The following is a 17020-nucleotide window of genomic DNA, read 5'->3' on the forward strand; positions in this document are numbered from 1 at the left end:
CTGTGTTGGGCAACGCGTGTTTGCTGTCACAACCACGGCTTCCAACAATTTCTCAGCTTCTGCCACGCTCAAATACTTTGGTCACATTTCCACAAATACGTACAAGGACCATCCGAAGTGGCTTGTGTTCCTGTATTGTTGTAATAAGCCACTGAGCCATTTACAGGACCTTGAAGCACTCCACTAACCCAATTCCTCACTTTCAGAAGACTGAAGATGTGCTCCTGGAACACTGCAGGATCGCTCTTTAGAACAAGGAGATGTCACAAATCAAATGGTGAAGCACACTGGCACGGCTCAAGCATAGCATTCTTCCCATGCCCCAAACACCTCAGGTACCAGGCTCACACCTGCACACACCCCTGAATTCAGTGCGGAGGTTTCCCCACTCACTGTGGCTCTGGGCTCAGTGCATTCTGCAAGCTCTGCAGTGCACAAGCAGCTCACAGCACTGGGAAGGATCCCTTTGCCTTTAGCCTCCCACTTCTCATATAATTGTGCAGTAACTTTCCCTGAACGTGCATATTATGCAAACTCTCCTCTAATTTTCTGCTAACTCCCTCGCTTACAGTAACTTTTTACAAGAGATTCCAGTTCACTAACTACTCTTAAATATCAAATATATGGGAGTTTACATATTCAGATCGTCCAAATATCTTCTTACCTGAACAGGATCTGGGAGGATCAAATCAGGGCTTTTAGGAAAATGTTTGTGAAGAAATGTTTTCCCCAAGGAGCAGTTACTGGTTTTGTTGAGGGATTCTGGGATTCAAGAGCAGCAGAACTTACTTGCCCCAGAGAGGAGCTTGCTTCCCAGCTAGGAGGTGTGCGAGATCCTCAGCTGCCAAGTGCTGGAGGGAATTCACGTAGATCATATCTGAACCAGACAATACTGATGTTTTCATAATTACAGCTCTTTAATCCACAGAGTTGATACATATATAAACTAGTGCACCTGCAAAGCTTTGAATCAGATGCCATACCCTTCTTGGTGGAGTGGAACAGGTAGGGACTTGCGTGTGCTTCTTTGAGCAACAAGCGCGTTCTTAAAAGCGAGACCTACCCAAATGCACTGAAACCAATCCCAGCAAGGCCTAAGTTTAACAGCTCTCCAAAAGCTGACGATGGAGATGCTCTTGGTCTAGTTTAGAGTAGAAAAAGTTGCTGTTAGGCAACATCACATCCAAAACCTGACTTTGTCACCATTTCTAACAATTTAAAGTCACGCTATGCCACAAGACACGGGAGAGGATAAGACAGCCTGAGGTTCAGCAAACTCGAAAACCCAATTCTTGGACCATGTTCGCTGCATGAGCTTGGGTAACGAGTAACAGGGCCCCTCAGCTCCATGCCTGCCCACTTGAGACGTGCCACAGACCTGGGTGCTCTGGCTCTGAAACACAAACATACAGCAGGGAGTTGAGCAGAAGACAGTGACAGCAAATCACTGCCTTTGTGACAAAAAGCAGAAAGAGCCACAACACCAACTGCTTAACCAGCACTGAACCTGAACACCTGCGAGGTTAAAAAGAAAAAAAATTCCCCAAGCCAACTTTAAGATTGAGTGGAAGCCCTCCCAGCTTGGGACACTTCCATCAGCCAGGTCTGTAGTTCCCCCTCAAAACACGCGGAGAAGAATCCTATGCTGGTGGAGAGATGGAGAAATGGGAGTTTGATAGATTTTTCCTCCACCCGTGGCTTTGCATAATTCTTTAAAATCTCTGACAATTACAGCTAAGTTATGCACACATCACATTACCGCTTCTCCCCAAAACGCTCCTGTCTGCGCGGCGCTTGGCACTCCCAAAGTACTATCAGAATGCCAAACATTAATTAGGAACTGCAGAATGCAAACGTGCTCCTACTTCCCATCCGAGGGATTACTGTCTGAATCATAAACAGCACACGGAACCATCAGAACCAGAATACACACCTTTGAAGTTACAGAGGAGACACCAAATGACAGAACTACTAAAAGAAAATATTTCCAGCCATTGCATGTTTTTAAACTGGGGAAGTGCAGTTCTAATGCAGTAATCCTGTTTCCAGCCTGGTCCTGGTTTCCCAGCTGACTTGACTGAAACACAGGCTGTTAATATCTTAGGTGCCCTGTTTGACCATAGCGGCCTTTGCAGGTCCCAGTCCAGCAAAGGCAGCACCAAGAATTTCCAGCATAAAACACATTTATAGGTTCATAACTTGGCTCTAAAAATTCTACTCCAAAAGACATCGGGAAGCAGAAAGTCTCAGATGAACGCATTATATTATGTATCTTGGGTGATACGTACTTGCTCACAACAGTGTATGAGGGAAGGGATTCTCTTTCACAAGCCACTTAAAATGATGCTTTAAAATTCCTCGTTTATGTAATCAAAATAATGTTTTGTAAGTGTTTCAGCTAATTAAGAGCCTAATTTGCCCAATTTCATACTTTAGCTTAAACCACAGAAGGCATCAATATAATATAGAATTGGATTGTCATGTCTTATTGATCGAGTCCCAGACAAAAATCCCCCCTCCCCTCAGAAGTCAATTGCAGCTTGTCTTCACAGGGTCAGCATCTGTGATGGGATGTTACGGGCTGCCAGCAGCACAGCGCTGCCGTTTGAAGACAGGATGAAATGAAGCTCAAGGCTGAACAAAATAACTGCAGGTGTTCACCTTTTTGTAAGGGATAAACTCGCAGCAAACTGCTGGAGTAAAAAGAGCTTTCCTTAAAACCCCTTTCTTAAAGCAACACACATTGCTGGCCGCCGGTACTGTGCTTCCTCCAGCCCACATGTGAGCACAACGCAGCTCTGCACTGCAGCACAGCAATGTTAAATAGAAAAAGCTGCCTTGAAAGGGCAGAGGGTAACAACATCAGTGTGGGCGACCCATGCTCAGGTAGTGTTCAACTATTATCTCCTATTTAAGCAGGCTGAGAATACGCAAATCCAGCCAGCACTGTTTTTAGATAAAATTGTCAGTTTTATGGATATTTATAGTACATGTCCAGTCTTGCAGAACTCCATCTTCCTCCACCTCATCTGTAACACAAGCTGCTTTTAGCTCACATTAATACACTGTGTTATTGGGATACTTCTCGTATTCTGTATAAGCCAGGCAGCAGATCAATACTCAGCTATGCAGAGGAAAAAAAAAAAAAATCATTACGTTAGAATCCTGTTAAAAACACAAACAGACACCAGAAGGGATAAGTCTGATGCATAGACACCATTCCATCTGCATGCATATGTAGATTACTGCTTTTAAATAAACCAAAGTGGTTTTCTTTCCAAGACACGCTTTTAAGACTCTTACAGGTAGGGCCTTTGGATGCACCTCCTAAATCAAATCATTCTGACCTCAAAAATTCTAAGCTTATCAGAGCTCCTCCTTTTGATCAAGAATTGCCATGCTTTGTACCAACTCCCTTACCCATACACTTCCTGCAGCGAAATCACAGCACTGAAATTAGAATAGCAGAGCTATTTCCAAGACAGCATCTGCTCGTGACACGAGCTCAGGTTTATAACTTCTGCTGGATCAAGGAGGAGTAAGGATATATAAGTTAAAGGCTTTAGAACCAATAACAGTAAACACAAAATCAAAAGGAAAGCAGCTACACAGAGAAGTATAAGGAACGTGTAAGTTCTTTTATTATTTCAGACTGTCTAATGTGAAGATCTCTGAGCATTTTGTTTTGTTGTTGTTTTGTTTGTTTTTCCCTGAGCATTTTTCGGAGGCAAAAATGCCTATTTTCCACCTGCATCAGAGAGAGCACTGGTAACAAACATAGTAAGAACTGATGCAGGTCTGTTTGCCTTTGAATTAAAAATCAGAAGAGCACACAATCTTCTCTCTATTGTTCTCTCAGCCTGCCACATAAGAAGGACTGACGCTATGCCCCATAGGTCAACAAACTTGAGTTCTGAGAGACATTAATTGCAGAACTGGGATCCCTCCGAGACGCTGTGCCTCCAGCTCAGCAAAGCTGAAATCAGGAAGGCATTGGCTGCAGCGTCCCAGCTGACCTTCAGCAGTGTGGGACTTCCAGGCACAGGGAAGCTCCAAACCACTTCACCTTCGTGGTGCATCTCTCAGCCAAAGCAATGGTTTGCAAACACAGCATGGGATTCAACGCCCAACCTTCTGTAAGCGCTCCAGCTCGTCTCAGCTTCCCAGAAGTCAACATAAGCTGAGGGCAGCAAGCAACTTGCACAAACAAGTTACCGATAGTACTTGGAGGAGAGAAGGCTGGAGAGAGCCGAAGCCATCCTGTTAGCACCTGCAATGAAACTCTTGTGCTTTAAGGCTTAATGCTGCTGTTGTTCCTAATCCTCTCCCGCCCCACACAGGTGACTTGTCTCTTTGTCTCTGCTGGGCTCACAGCACCATAGATCCTTTCACCGCCACTTTTCATCATTTCCACAACTCCAGTTGCCACGACAACAGGATGCAGCTTCTCTGTGCGGTTTTCATATTTCCCGTTGTTGTTGCCATAACGACACAACCATTCTGGCTTTCTACTACACCAGCAACTTTAAGCCGTGTGTTCCAAAGGACGCCAGCTTCTCTTGTGAAGATCCACACATGATGGAGAGATTGATACAAGCAATTTGTAAATTAAGCTCTTTTTTTTCTGAAGGGGGATTTTTCACTCACAGAAGTGAAAAAGCTGACAGCAATCGCTCGCGGCAGACTGCTGAGACATCTAAAGGCTGGCCTTTAATAACAGCAGAGCAATATAGAGCTGGGCCGCTCCCGAGCAGGGAGTCCCCACAGTGTCAGACTGTGTCAAACAGCACAATTGGTATGTGATGTGAGCCAGTGTCCGTGCTTGTTCCAGCCAGGCAGATCTGAATGGTGCTGGATGCAATCCTCTCGTGTTTTAACCCATTGGCCTCCCCATTATTACCAGCACCACCGCCATGCAGCTTTGTGTTTGAAGGCCCATTTTAATTCTGTAATTTGAGCTGTTGCTGCAGATTTCTTTTCCAACTGTGACCCTTTTTGCTTTCAGGTGGCTGCTTTTTGAACTCTTATTTACAGGAGGTGCGCGTTCATGAGACCGGTGAGGAAATGTTATACAAACACAGCATGCACAAACACAAAACAGTGATGGCTATGAAGGGTATCAGCTAACATGGCACCGTAACTTCATTATACCCTCATTTATGTACTTCACTAATGAGACAAGCACAGGTGTCCAACACAGTCCCTCACATGAGATGAATAACAATAATACAGTCCAACCTGCTTTAGCCATGCTTGGTATCCAGAAGATATAAGTTGGAATCCATCTTTTGGCATGTGTATTCGGGGCTAGGAGAGAATAGACATAAAGAGAGACCTCCTTTTACACCAGGACCTAGCTAACCTACAACTAAATTCTGGAGCATTTTAAACAACGCAGATTTTCTAAAGCCACATATGACAGTTTGGTTCCCATGTTACCTCTTGTTTGCTGCCTCAGGTAACAGCTGCTTTAGCAACACTTTCCTAGCAAATTCACCACTACGTTATTTATCTATTTACTTATTTTTAAACCATTTCCACCATTTTACATTCCAGCTCAGTATATACAGGTATTTCTTTTGAATTCCCCCAGAAATGCACCTGGATAAGCACAACCTGTTGTGGATGTAGTATTAGCACCTACCAGACATCATTAATGCTTTGGCCACTTCATAACACCACATCACAGAATTGTAGGGGTTGGAAGGGACCTCCAGAGATCATCGAGTCCAACCCCCCTGCCAAAGCAGGTTCCCTACAGCAGGTCGCACAGGTAGGCATCCAGGCAGGTCTTGAACATCTCCAGAGAAGGAGACTCCACCACCTCCCTGGGCAGCCTGTTCCAGTGTTCCATGGTATGGAAACAGCAGTCAGGCTGTGAGAGTGTCCTTAGTGCCACTACCCTCAACACGGTCAGACACAACAGTGGACAATGTGGAGATGATGGGGCAGCTCTGAAAGGTGCAGCCTCAGCATGGACTATCAGGAAACTACACTCACATGCTGTCAGCAATTATGATTCAAACTGATGGACAAACGTAACTTCTTCCCCCGTTTATTGATTCTACGCATTATCAGGTTGAGACCAAAGCAAGACACCCAATTGCTCTGGAAGTACAAAACAAAAAGCATAATTTACAACTTAAAAAAAAAAAAAACAAACACCAAATTAAGCTTTCCCTAGCATAATATTCCCTGACATAATGCTCAAAGAGTCTCAATACTCACAAAACTAAGCAGATTCAGCTGTGCCTATCCCCCACCCCAACCAAAAAAAAAAGGGGGATGCTTAGAAATTAAAATCATATCTGAGCAACAGGACCAGGCAGGAGATGCTCAGACAACAAATCCCCCATCTTTCTTACTCTTGGCAATTATTTCACAATCCCTTTTCTTAATTCATGGTAGTTCTCCTCCAAACCAACAGATGTGTGCCCCCGTTGCTCCTTCTAGAAAGCTGCAAACATCTCTCATTTTCAGGACAGATCTATTCAAGATGATTTAAACTCCACCCACCCTTGCGTCCATACAATATATTTAGTTTGCACAAACTGTGTCCACAAACACTGAAAATAAGAATTGTTAGAGAGGAAAAACATGTGACCTGAATGCTGAACATTCACAGCTATGGGCAGGAAGCTGTTCAGCCTGGGAGTTTGAAATAAAAACGCGAATTGGAACATACTAAAATCTTGCCTTCCAAGAAAAGTCCGGATATAGACCTCAAAAAGCACTTCGATTTGCTTCTCTCCAGTTCAAATTTAAATTCTCCTATATCTTTCAAAACAGTAGGAAGATTATGCCCTGGTGTCCCAGCCAGGAATCTGAGTTAAAGCTGAATTTCAGTAACCACCACTGAGCTGATAAATTAGAGTCAAGTACATCCTGGTTATGGCACTCACCCGCTGAGTGGGCTTCCAGTGCCTAACACATCAACAAAGCATGTTTTAGGGGACCTCTAGCACAGCTAGAAGCATCCTAATCCTTAGTTCAACACCGACTTCATGGGTGGTTAGTCTCTCTACTGCTGTAAAATGAGGACAACACTTATTCAACCCACCTCACAGGTTTGCTGGGAGGAGCTGCTGACATTTCTATGTGCTTTGAAAATGGAAGAAACTAATGTGTGACATATCTAGCAAGACCCCTACAGAAAGCCATGCTTCACATCTGGCTCAAGTGCTCCAGTCGCTCTGTGAAAGTTGCACAGCATGGTACCCCCTATTTGGAAGGAGTTAAAGGAAAAAAAAAAACCTTCATAAACAAGCAGAAATAAAAAGCTTTTGGTTAAATCCCAGTGTCAGGAGTAAAGAGACCCAAACACCAGCCTGAGACCTGCTCAGGTTCACCCCATGTATCTGGGGAAAATCGCCTTTCTTCTTCCCCCACTTCAGACACCTAGCCTGGAAATTAGAGGATAACAGCAAAGCTTTCTCTTAGGACTGGCAGGCTGCTTAACGTCTGTAAAGCCCATCAGCCTGGAGTAGTTTGAGTAATTGATTTAAGAATGATTTAAACCATTTAATTTGAAGATCCCAGCCCTGTAAACACCCAAGTAAATTAACAAATCTTTTGCCATTAACAGGATTACTCGCATGCAGAAGTGCCTGCAACAACAAAGATAGCACTGCATTTATACAACTGCTAACACCGGCTCCTTCCAACCTTAGTGCCTGAGCATTAGCAATAAGAGTAATCAGGCCTTTCAGCAGATGAGCACTAATTGTAAACTCCGTTTTTCAACACTGGCCAGTTAAATACACAAACAGGAGAAACTAAGGCCCACTGCCATGCCTGCAAACCCCCTCACTGCAGCATGTCTTCTCTACATTTGATAAGCTTATCCTCATCCAGAAAAGGAACTATACAGAAGAGAAGCAGTCAGTAGTGCAAGGTGTGTCACTGCTGTATGCTGCTGCCTGCTCCACTGAAGAGGGACACATGCCCAAGTGAGCCTCATTCACACCCAGTGCAATTACTGAGGGAAAAGTGTAACCTCATTAAAATCTCTGGAGTTGATTTATCAGCACTTAATTCAAACGCTCTCCTCATTGGCTAAACTTCATTTTACAACCAGCCTCCCAAATTTTGAACTTCTGTGGCCTTTCTACAGGCACGCTGTGAACGACCCAGGCATGTCCTCTTTGGCACAAACAAATAAGTACACCTGGTTAAAGCTTTCCAAATTTCTGTACCCCAGTGACAGCAGACACATTCACACTACAACTGTGAATGACACAACAGAAACCCACATGTTATCAGTCAATACAAAAAAAAAGAAAGAAATCACAAACCTGCCCCTCCTCTTCTCCCAGCCTCTACAAGATCTGGAATGCTGACAACTACCTTGCTGGAAAGTTGTGCTGTTTTATCAGTCAACTGTACAGCCTTCCGTGGTTACGACCCATTCAAGGCAGTTCTATCAACACCACAATTGCCCAACAAGACCTACTCATTTTTGGATTTTCATGAGCACACACTGTTTATGCTCATGATTACAGTACCATAAGAAGGTTTTTTTTCTTAGCGTCTGCTCCAGCATTTTCCACAACAAGATGCTGGGTTGCTGGGGTCAGTTTGCTCTTTTTCAGTACCCACTTCCTGAGGAAGGCGATCACAGGGCTAACTTGGAAAGCACTCTAACTGCTACTGCTCTGATCTTTTTTCCTTCAACACTTAACTGGCACTGTTCCTTTAGCCATCTACTCTTCTTTTTAATCCACTTGATTTCTGCAGTCCCCAGCAAGGCCTAGAACAACAGAATGATTTCTGAGAACAAGTCAGCAATTTAAAATTCAGTGGTGCCTCTTTCCTTGCCGACAAAGGCTGATTTCTGGAGGACATTTAATTACAGGCCTGAGTTCCTATTTTCTAGACCTAAACACAACCCCTGAAGGCTTACAATATTTGAGTCACAGCTGGAGCTTTGGTTACTATACAGTTTAAATATCAGCCTCTTTACTGTGCAATTTGTTTTGAAAATCAAATCAGATGCCGTGTCATAAACAAGTGCTAATTAAGTGCTGAGCGGAAATTGGGCTTTTTTGTGCAAGAAGGGTTCTTAAATATCTGCATCTTCACTTCCATGAGAAAGGATAAATATGTCAGTACGATAATTATAAAGTGAAACCTACTCTGTTACTGGCAAGGCAGTACTGCTACCTCTCCATTTTATCTGCTTCCATGCAAGAAGATACAGAGGGAAAGACAGGACGTGTATGAAATATACATATGCACTAAGGATTTTATTAATCTGATCATATAACCCATAATGCTTCCCTTTCCCTCAGAGAGGACACTGACTCTGGGTTTCCATCACGTACCATTCAAACAGGCAAGCTAAACCCATCTCTCTCTGCCACTGCAAAGCAACTGTAAGGCTACTTAAATTTTCATTTCTTTTAAATTATGACCCACAGACAGGAATTTATTTGAAGATAACATTGCATTCATTAGACATAACACCTTCCTTGATAAATACCAACTGAATAAGAGGAATAATGCATTGTAGTACTCTGATGGTTGCCTCTGAGTACCGATATTCAAAACTCCATTAACTAACGGGCTCTCGGCTACAAAGGCAGAATTAGATCTGTCAGTCACTGACATGGGAGGGCATGGCCACTTGCACCAAGGGTTGTCCAGCTGGAGTGATTTTCATAGAAAAGGAAAGTACCCCCTGCGGCACAGAACTTGTTAATGACTTTGTATGCATTACAGCAATAAATTCCTACTGCATAACATACCATCTCACAGCCCAGCTAAATATCCCATTCCATCGTCAGTGCTCTACATAAGGGGACAGAGTCTGGAGACTCTGAAATCCTGTATGTGATTCTGTTATCAGGCCTGATGCCGCTAAGATTTAAGCGTGCCGTGCGCAAGATTTCTGAGAATAAGCGGAGGCAACGAGTTGGTTGGCTGCCCGAGCTCACAGCTTGCTATAAAAACTGAAGGAGGCAACCCTCTCAAGCAGTAAGCTCTGCCCAGATGCTACATGAATTCACTCCTCATGGAGCACATGCCTAACTCCAGTTCTTCAGTGAACTGGCTTGGAGCGCATTGACCAAAGTCTGGCCAAAAGTGTATCTGCACTCCTTGACAGACACAAAGACACGAGCTGCAGCCATGGGGAAAACTACCTGAGTCACACAACACATCACGCTACCTTCTCAAGGGCTCAAAGGAATCCTAAGCTACAGCATTGTGAATCAAGTGGAGATCTGTGACGACACCTCATTAATCTTCAGACAAATACCAGCCAGCTCTGCAAGCACGCTTACTACCACAGCATAAAGACATCCTCTCCATGCCCACACGTAAAAGCATCCTCGTCCACAACCACCTGACATTTCAAATCTGAAATTCAAGTCCTAGGTTCAGCCCCTTCAAGGCTGCAAAATCTATGGCAAAGAGAAACTACGTGTCTCCTGCTACTGTTCCAACTTGTGCCAAATAACCAACACCAACAGCAGCAGCCACAAGCGTGCACTGTACAAACCAGAAGGCAGCTTGTCTCAGTATCAAGAAAATGAAGACAGTGCCTTTTAAGGCTGTATCTTGTCACTTCTTTTTAAATCCATATAAAAGCCAGAAAGCTCATCTGGATACTAGTTTTTTCACTGAGACTCAGTGCGTGAAGAATAGAAAATTCTGCTCTTCAGTAAAAAAAAAAAAGATGAATAGGTGACCTATATTAAGAAGTTTGCAAAACTACAGTCTCCATGAAAATCAAAAGAACTTCTAGTGCTTTTACCTTCCTGTATTCCTGCTAAATTCCAGGTAACAGACCAAAACCCACATATGTATGGCCGTCCTACCCCAGCCCCTTTCCCTCACAAAGCACTGTGCCACAATTACAGCATGAGACCCATTCACTCATTGTAAGGAACTTGGAACCCAAAACTTATCGCTCTGTGCATTTAGTAGGATACATTCCAGCTCCTCCCCTAATTGCCCTGCACCAAGGGCACCTCCCGGACAGTTCTCAACTCTTCAAGACAGGAACAAGATGTAAAAGCTCCTTGCTTGACCAGAGAAGGAATTTAAAAGAAGGAGTACCAGGGAAACATGCTGTCTCAGAGGAAGGATTACGGTGCAAGGATGAGGCAGGGACAACACAAGTGAGGGAAGACACCCAAAAGGCAGTCACTGGCAGCATCTGTATGCAGATAAATATTTGGAAAAAGACTAACCACAGTGAGCCTGAAACACTGCAGGACTGACTTCAGAAAAATAAAAACACATGAAGGAAAGCAAAAAGTACAAACTGAATTCTGGTAACTACGGCCAAAACAGAGCACTCGCCATGGAAGTAAATCTACTCCTAATTTAGAACAAATTAGAATTAGTGCTAGACCAACCCAATCTTCTTCTTTAAGAAGATCACCAAAGTCCAGACAAATTACAAGTAGTTAAGCATTTGATAGATGACACATAGGAAGTTACTAGTTAAAATGGAGGGGATTAGGATTAATACCAGAGTTGTAAGGAGGATAAAAACCTGAAAAGGGAGAGGATCATGGGTTATTTTCAAGAGGGAGCCATCAAGCTGTACAGTTGGGTCTTGGTTGAAATCCGCTATTAATCTTGGAATTAATTATAAAATATTAACAGCTGAAAACCAAGAATCACCAATATGCTGAAAACAAACTTCCTTGGACACAGCATCTGGAAGTAACAGAACACAAAACGTATATAAATCAAAAAGTAACATTATTTCCACTGTAAGCTGGAGGATAAAAAACTGAAAAGAGGGGAAGAGGCTCAGATGCACATTACTTTTTAGACTACTACACATTACTTTTTAGACACTACTTTTTAGTGATGGTTCACCAATGCGAATGAGCTGTGAAGGTGAGTCCCACCAGAGAACGTATAACACGAGAAATTCCCAGCAGAGACCAATTAGTACTAATGCTTTTGTACAAGGGATCAGTAAAAACCTTTCCTGGAATATTGTGCATAGTTCTGCCCACCCGTGTCCCAGGTAGATTAACCACATTCTGCAGCTGTTTGAAAAGATCTCCTAAGACAATAAAACCTTATATGAAACATCCTATGAGGGAAAGAAAAAGGGAAAAAACAACACACCAGATCCATCTCAGAGGGGATATGACTGCTCTCTACAAACATACCCAGATGAACACAGAGGAGCAGGAAGAGCTGTTTAAACTCAAGAACAACGCTGGCACTGGATCAAATGAGAATGAATGAATGCCACGAATGAAGTTTAGCTAGAAAAACATGAATGAGGATTCCAGCTAAAAGTACTATGGTTTGGAACAGCCTTACAGTACCATAGCAAAGAAAAGAGCACCCATGTAAGAGCTGCTCCAAGGAGGCTGCAAAAGGAACTGCAGGGTGCACTGCCTGCCAGTACAGGGGATTTGAAGCCATGCTTCACAAGAGTGCTCCAACCCCGGTACCCTCTTACTGATGAGCTCTGTACTGTTTTGCCTCTGCCTTAAGTCTTATTTTAAAGGCCAGCAAGAAATAGCTACCTAGGAATCCTCTTGCCAGTAGAAAATTTTCAAGGCATTTTATTGTTTATTTTAAAAAAGAAGCTGTTCAAGTACAAAACCAACACAGTGCACTGGAATCATCTCAGTCAAAAGAAACGAAACAAAGGACAAAAGTAACAAAAAAAAGAAAAAACTGAGAACAGAGATCTTTGTTCTTTCAAACCTAGCCTATTACCTATAGAAACCAGCTTAGATCATATTTGAAGGTGTTAACACTGTCTAGATTCCTTCAGATAACTGCTGAGATGGTTTCAAGATGCATCTTCTAAAATGAGACTGATCCAGTTTCTTGAGACTACACCCACTTCTTGTTGTTCTGCATTGCTGGGGATGAATGACAGCTGGCTGCATTTCTCAATTCTTTTGAGACTTAAGCAGAATACGGGAAGAAGAGCAGTGAGCAGATCCAACAAACCAACCTTGTGGAGAATCACCAGAATCCTCCCATCAGATGGAATTTGAAGGCCAACATCCGAATGCTAAAAGCAACTCCCACACAAACACCGCTCCATTCTGCACTGCTCTCACAAAAAGATGTGTGTGCAGAGGGGGCCAGACCCTTTTTCTCTAAAGCAACAAGAGACTCTTTTGGCTGCTGAATGGGCAAGCCTAGAAGCTTCAAGATTTCTCTTCCAGCCAGAATGCAGCCCAGCCCTGCTTTGTATCCAGCAAAGATCATCACTGCCTTCCTCTTGAGTATTTAATCCATTCTCCTATACTTGAAATACCTTACAATCTGTGGTAACACTGTCCTTAGATACCAGCAACAAGAGACAGCACTCCTGCAAAGAAACCACAAGAATTCACAAATGGGCACAAAGCCGGATGGTGGAAGAAATCCATACCAGGGTTCTGCACTGGCTGATAGTTCCCAAACTCCCTTTTCTACAGCTTTCATCACCTCTGTCTTGCTGTAGGTGCTTCCCTGCAACCCCTCTCACCCCAAGATGAAGCGAACAAAACCAGCACTGAGGCTCTTTGCTTTTGCCTGCCAGACCGGTTCCTCCAGGAGGTGCCGGTTGGCTCCTGCTCACAGCCTGTGAGCTGTGATCCATCCCTCAGCAAGGCTGAAGCTCGCTGAGCTTTCCCTTTCCCTCCTTCCTGCTGCTCCCATCAGGATGATGCACACACCCTGCTTCAGCACCGGGGCAGGGGGGAAATTAGATCAGATGTTTTTAATTCTTAGTACAGAGCGGGACCAAAAGCAGCAAATTGGTTTGTTTCTGAGCAAAGTCACCATGGAAAAGTAGAATAATTTTAAATGAGGAGTCTTTGACATATCTTTGTCTGCCTTCTGCCATCACAACAAACAAACTGGGCTGCGCACATCCGGCTGCAAGCAGGCCAAGCACTCATTGGTTAACTGAGCTCACAGATGAAGAAAAAAAAATGAATTTTAATGCAGTTTTTAGAAATACTTGTCATTGTTTCAGCATTGCCATTTAGTGAATGGGGCCGATTTCTCTCTCAGTAGGGGATGGTATTTTAATGATGTAACAGCGTACTTCCCAGAAGAAAGACAAGCCTCATGAGGCAGATTAAAACAAAGAATATTCAGATCCCATTAAAAACAGACAGTTTCAAGCCATTTTTAAAATTAATTTTGTTTAATGATAAAATGTGTTCTCTTAACAGGTGGTTAGCCAATTGTAAAATTAACCAAAACATGGTTAGAAGCACAAGGCTGGCTATTAGAACAACCGGTTTCCTCTGATGCTGCCTGCTCCTGTCGAGGTACTGCATGACCCTGTGTGAATTCCTGCAGTCCACGACACCACGTACGTTTCTGAGCTTCAGTTTCCTATCCAGCAAAGCAGGAGTAGTATTTGGTCAACACCAAGAAAGCACTGTTGTTTAATAACAGGTGCCATCTAGTGCAAATCTGAAGATGCTTATATCCAACAGTTTCTGTGGAACCAAGAAGTTTTCCCAGCACTTATCAGTGCTCATCAAGAAAACGGCTTGATGTTCAATTGCCCATTAGTTGTATTTTGAGCACTTACTCTTTAGCTGCAGCCAATGGACACCGCTATGCTACAACCCTCTCTGCTGCCACAGCCAAAAAAACACCTCATTCAGTCCTTCAGTGCAAGAGCACCTATGCAATTTACACCTTGCTGAGCGTCTCCTCAATTGTGAAGGAGGAAATGAAGAATGCTGAAGAAAACAGAGCATTGGGAACCTGAGGTAGTTTGCCACCAAGAATGGCTAAACATTACCCAAGTGTCAGCAGCATGTGGAGGTTGAAGACAACACAACATAAGCAGACAAGGAAGAGAAGAAACTCCTTGCATGTGCAAATGGCTTATGCCACTCACATTGCTGAATATAGCATGAAAATCTGTATACAATAGAAGCAATTTGCTCAGCTCACTGGTTACACACATGCTCATTTGTACCTTAAACCTTACTGTAGCAATCACTCAAAATGAATACAAGAAGAAATGCATTTATGCAGACTAAAAAAAAGTCAGTGGAATCCCTTCACTCAACTCTTAATGAAATTTCATAATTTCAGGTATAAACGATTTTCCTTGTAATAGAAAACAAGCACCTTTCATTAACGAGTTTTATGGTGCAAACAAACCCCAGCAGAGAGAAAGCCAAAGGAAACAAAGCAGGGGACGAACAAATCCACTTGACAAAAAACATGCAGTCAGCATTCGTAACTCAGCAAATACCACCTGGTCCCCACTTTAAGAGTTTTCATAGCATGAAGTGAATTTTAAATCAGATCAGAGCATAAAGTTGTTTCTGCCACCTCATTTCTAGTTGCAGCCCTTTCCCCTGGCTCAGTCCCTCACACTGAAAATAAACAGCAGGATAAGAATGGTGGCTTTACCTTTTCCTCTCACTTGCTGCCTGGAGATCAGAGCTCGTCTGGTCACTGAAAACACCCTGAAGATCAGCTGCTGCAGTGTTTCTCTGTTGTTTTTCCCCCTCTCTCTCACTTAAGATCGCCCCTTGAAGAGGCCATTTCCAAACACCACCCACTTCCCACCTGTAGCAATTGGATCAATATGATGGCAAAAGGTGCTTCACCAAAGGTGTAATGACAGAAGGATGGGCACGACAGAAGAGTGCTCTAAAGGAAGGGAAGAAGATCGCTCACCTGTAACAGAAGATTCCGGGCTCATAGGGCAAAGCTTCACCAAAGAGGGATCTCCAGACAGAGATCCCTCCCCAGTGGCAGTCTGCCCTTAACTGAGGTCTAGAGAGGTGCAGCCAGGCTCCACCCCCTCTGATCACCTGAACTGCCTTCACCTGTGCTCCCATGCTGACCGGCTCCTTTCCCCAGGTGCTCAGTCAGTGGTTAAGGCCAGCACTCCTTCCCACCACCGCCTTATCCTTGGAGACAATATACAACTACAGAACCAGCATTTTCTTCCTCTGAAACCTCCATTACCTCTTTCCATAGCACAGCTGCAGAACACTGAGGCCTCTGCACATACCTTGCATCTTCTAAAGATCAGTTGGGAAAAACTTTGCTTAACCAAACTCTGTGCTTAGAACACTCAGCTCCATCTTACTAACGAGAATGATAATTTAGTACCAAATACTCACAAGGAATTATAGCTCTGCTGACTGGCAAATAATTTGCCAAGGCAGATTAGTTTAGCTGCATAAAATAAATATCCACCTGCACATGGTAGCACTAATCAGGGCGTGAAATTAAACTTTTTATTCAGTGGGAAATAACTGCTGCAAGGCGGCGATTTAGGCTAGGAAGCAAATATTAAGGTCAGCCTATTCTCTCTGATGTTTATAGAACATATAATAGTGCAGAGAACACGGTGCAACAAATTCTGCTTTTTAAGTCCTTGAAACTAAATACTTCAGCAATGTGAGAGCAAATTTGCCATTTGCTTTTCTAATTGAACACATTTAATGAAGCAAAGTGGCTGAAATGAAACATAACCAGGGAAGCAAAGGGTGAAGTTCTGGAAGCACCAACAGGGTGTGCTTAGAGCAGAAGAACCCAAACAGCTCTGTGAGCGTGGGGCAGAAGGAAAGAAATCAGTATAAACACTGGTTCCTACAAATCCTCCAGCTGAGAGAACGTTACCTGAGTTCTACTGGAGAAAAATACTAAGAGTACATTTAAAATTCAAGGAGGTTTTGCAACCCCACATTCAGGAAGCAACTGCCGTCCCAGCTTCTGCTGTACAATTCTGTTGTACAGAATTACTCCCGTTGCTGTCATGCTACTCTTCCTCTGGATACCCAAGATTCTACAACAAAGTTAGCACGACATAAATGTCAGTAGGAAGGTGGTAAAGGTAAAGCAGAGTTTTAAACAGTAGTTAATTAGTCCCAGCTCTTCAAAATCTGAGTGCTACTGATGCCATAAACCATACGTGTTCTGTGCAAAGGGAACCCTCTGATTTGTTTCTGTCCACCTGCTCTGCATGTGTGTGAATATACATATAGAAAAGAGCAAGCCAGGGATTCCAAGGTTTGGTATCTTTCAGCCTTCACTGCACTGACCACGTCAC

General features: G+C 43.4%; 1 protein-coding gene across 13 annotated transcripts in view; it reads right to left on the reverse strand.

The window, feature by feature from the left end:
* BTRC (beta-transducin repeat containing E3 ubiquitin protein ligase) overlaps positions 1–17020 on the reverse strand; it is a 107366-nt gene that overhangs the window by 86209 nt on the left and 4137 nt on the right. For 4 of the 13 annotated variants that reach the window (XM_048944811.1, XM_048944808.1, XM_048944809.1 and 1 more), the window contains exon 2: positions 5239–5307. The exons of 4 other annotated variants lie outside the window; for them this stretch is intronic. In XM_048944811.1, coding sequence (XP_048800768.1) covers positions 5239–5307 — 69 coding nt within the window. Of the gene's footprint in view, positions 1–5238; positions 5308–15366; positions 15558–15636; positions 15763–17020 lie in introns of those variants that run through there. 5 more of the 13 variants (XM_048944806.1, XM_048944813.1, XM_048944817.1 and 2 more) reach the window with 5 other exon arrangements.

Source organism: Lagopus muta, chromosome 5 (assembly GCF_023343835.1).
Source record: "Lagopus muta isolate bLagMut1 chromosome 5, bLagMut1 primary, whole genome shotgun sequence".
Classification (NCBI taxonomy): Eukaryota; Metazoa; Chordata; class Aves; order Galliformes; family Phasianidae; genus Lagopus; species Lagopus muta.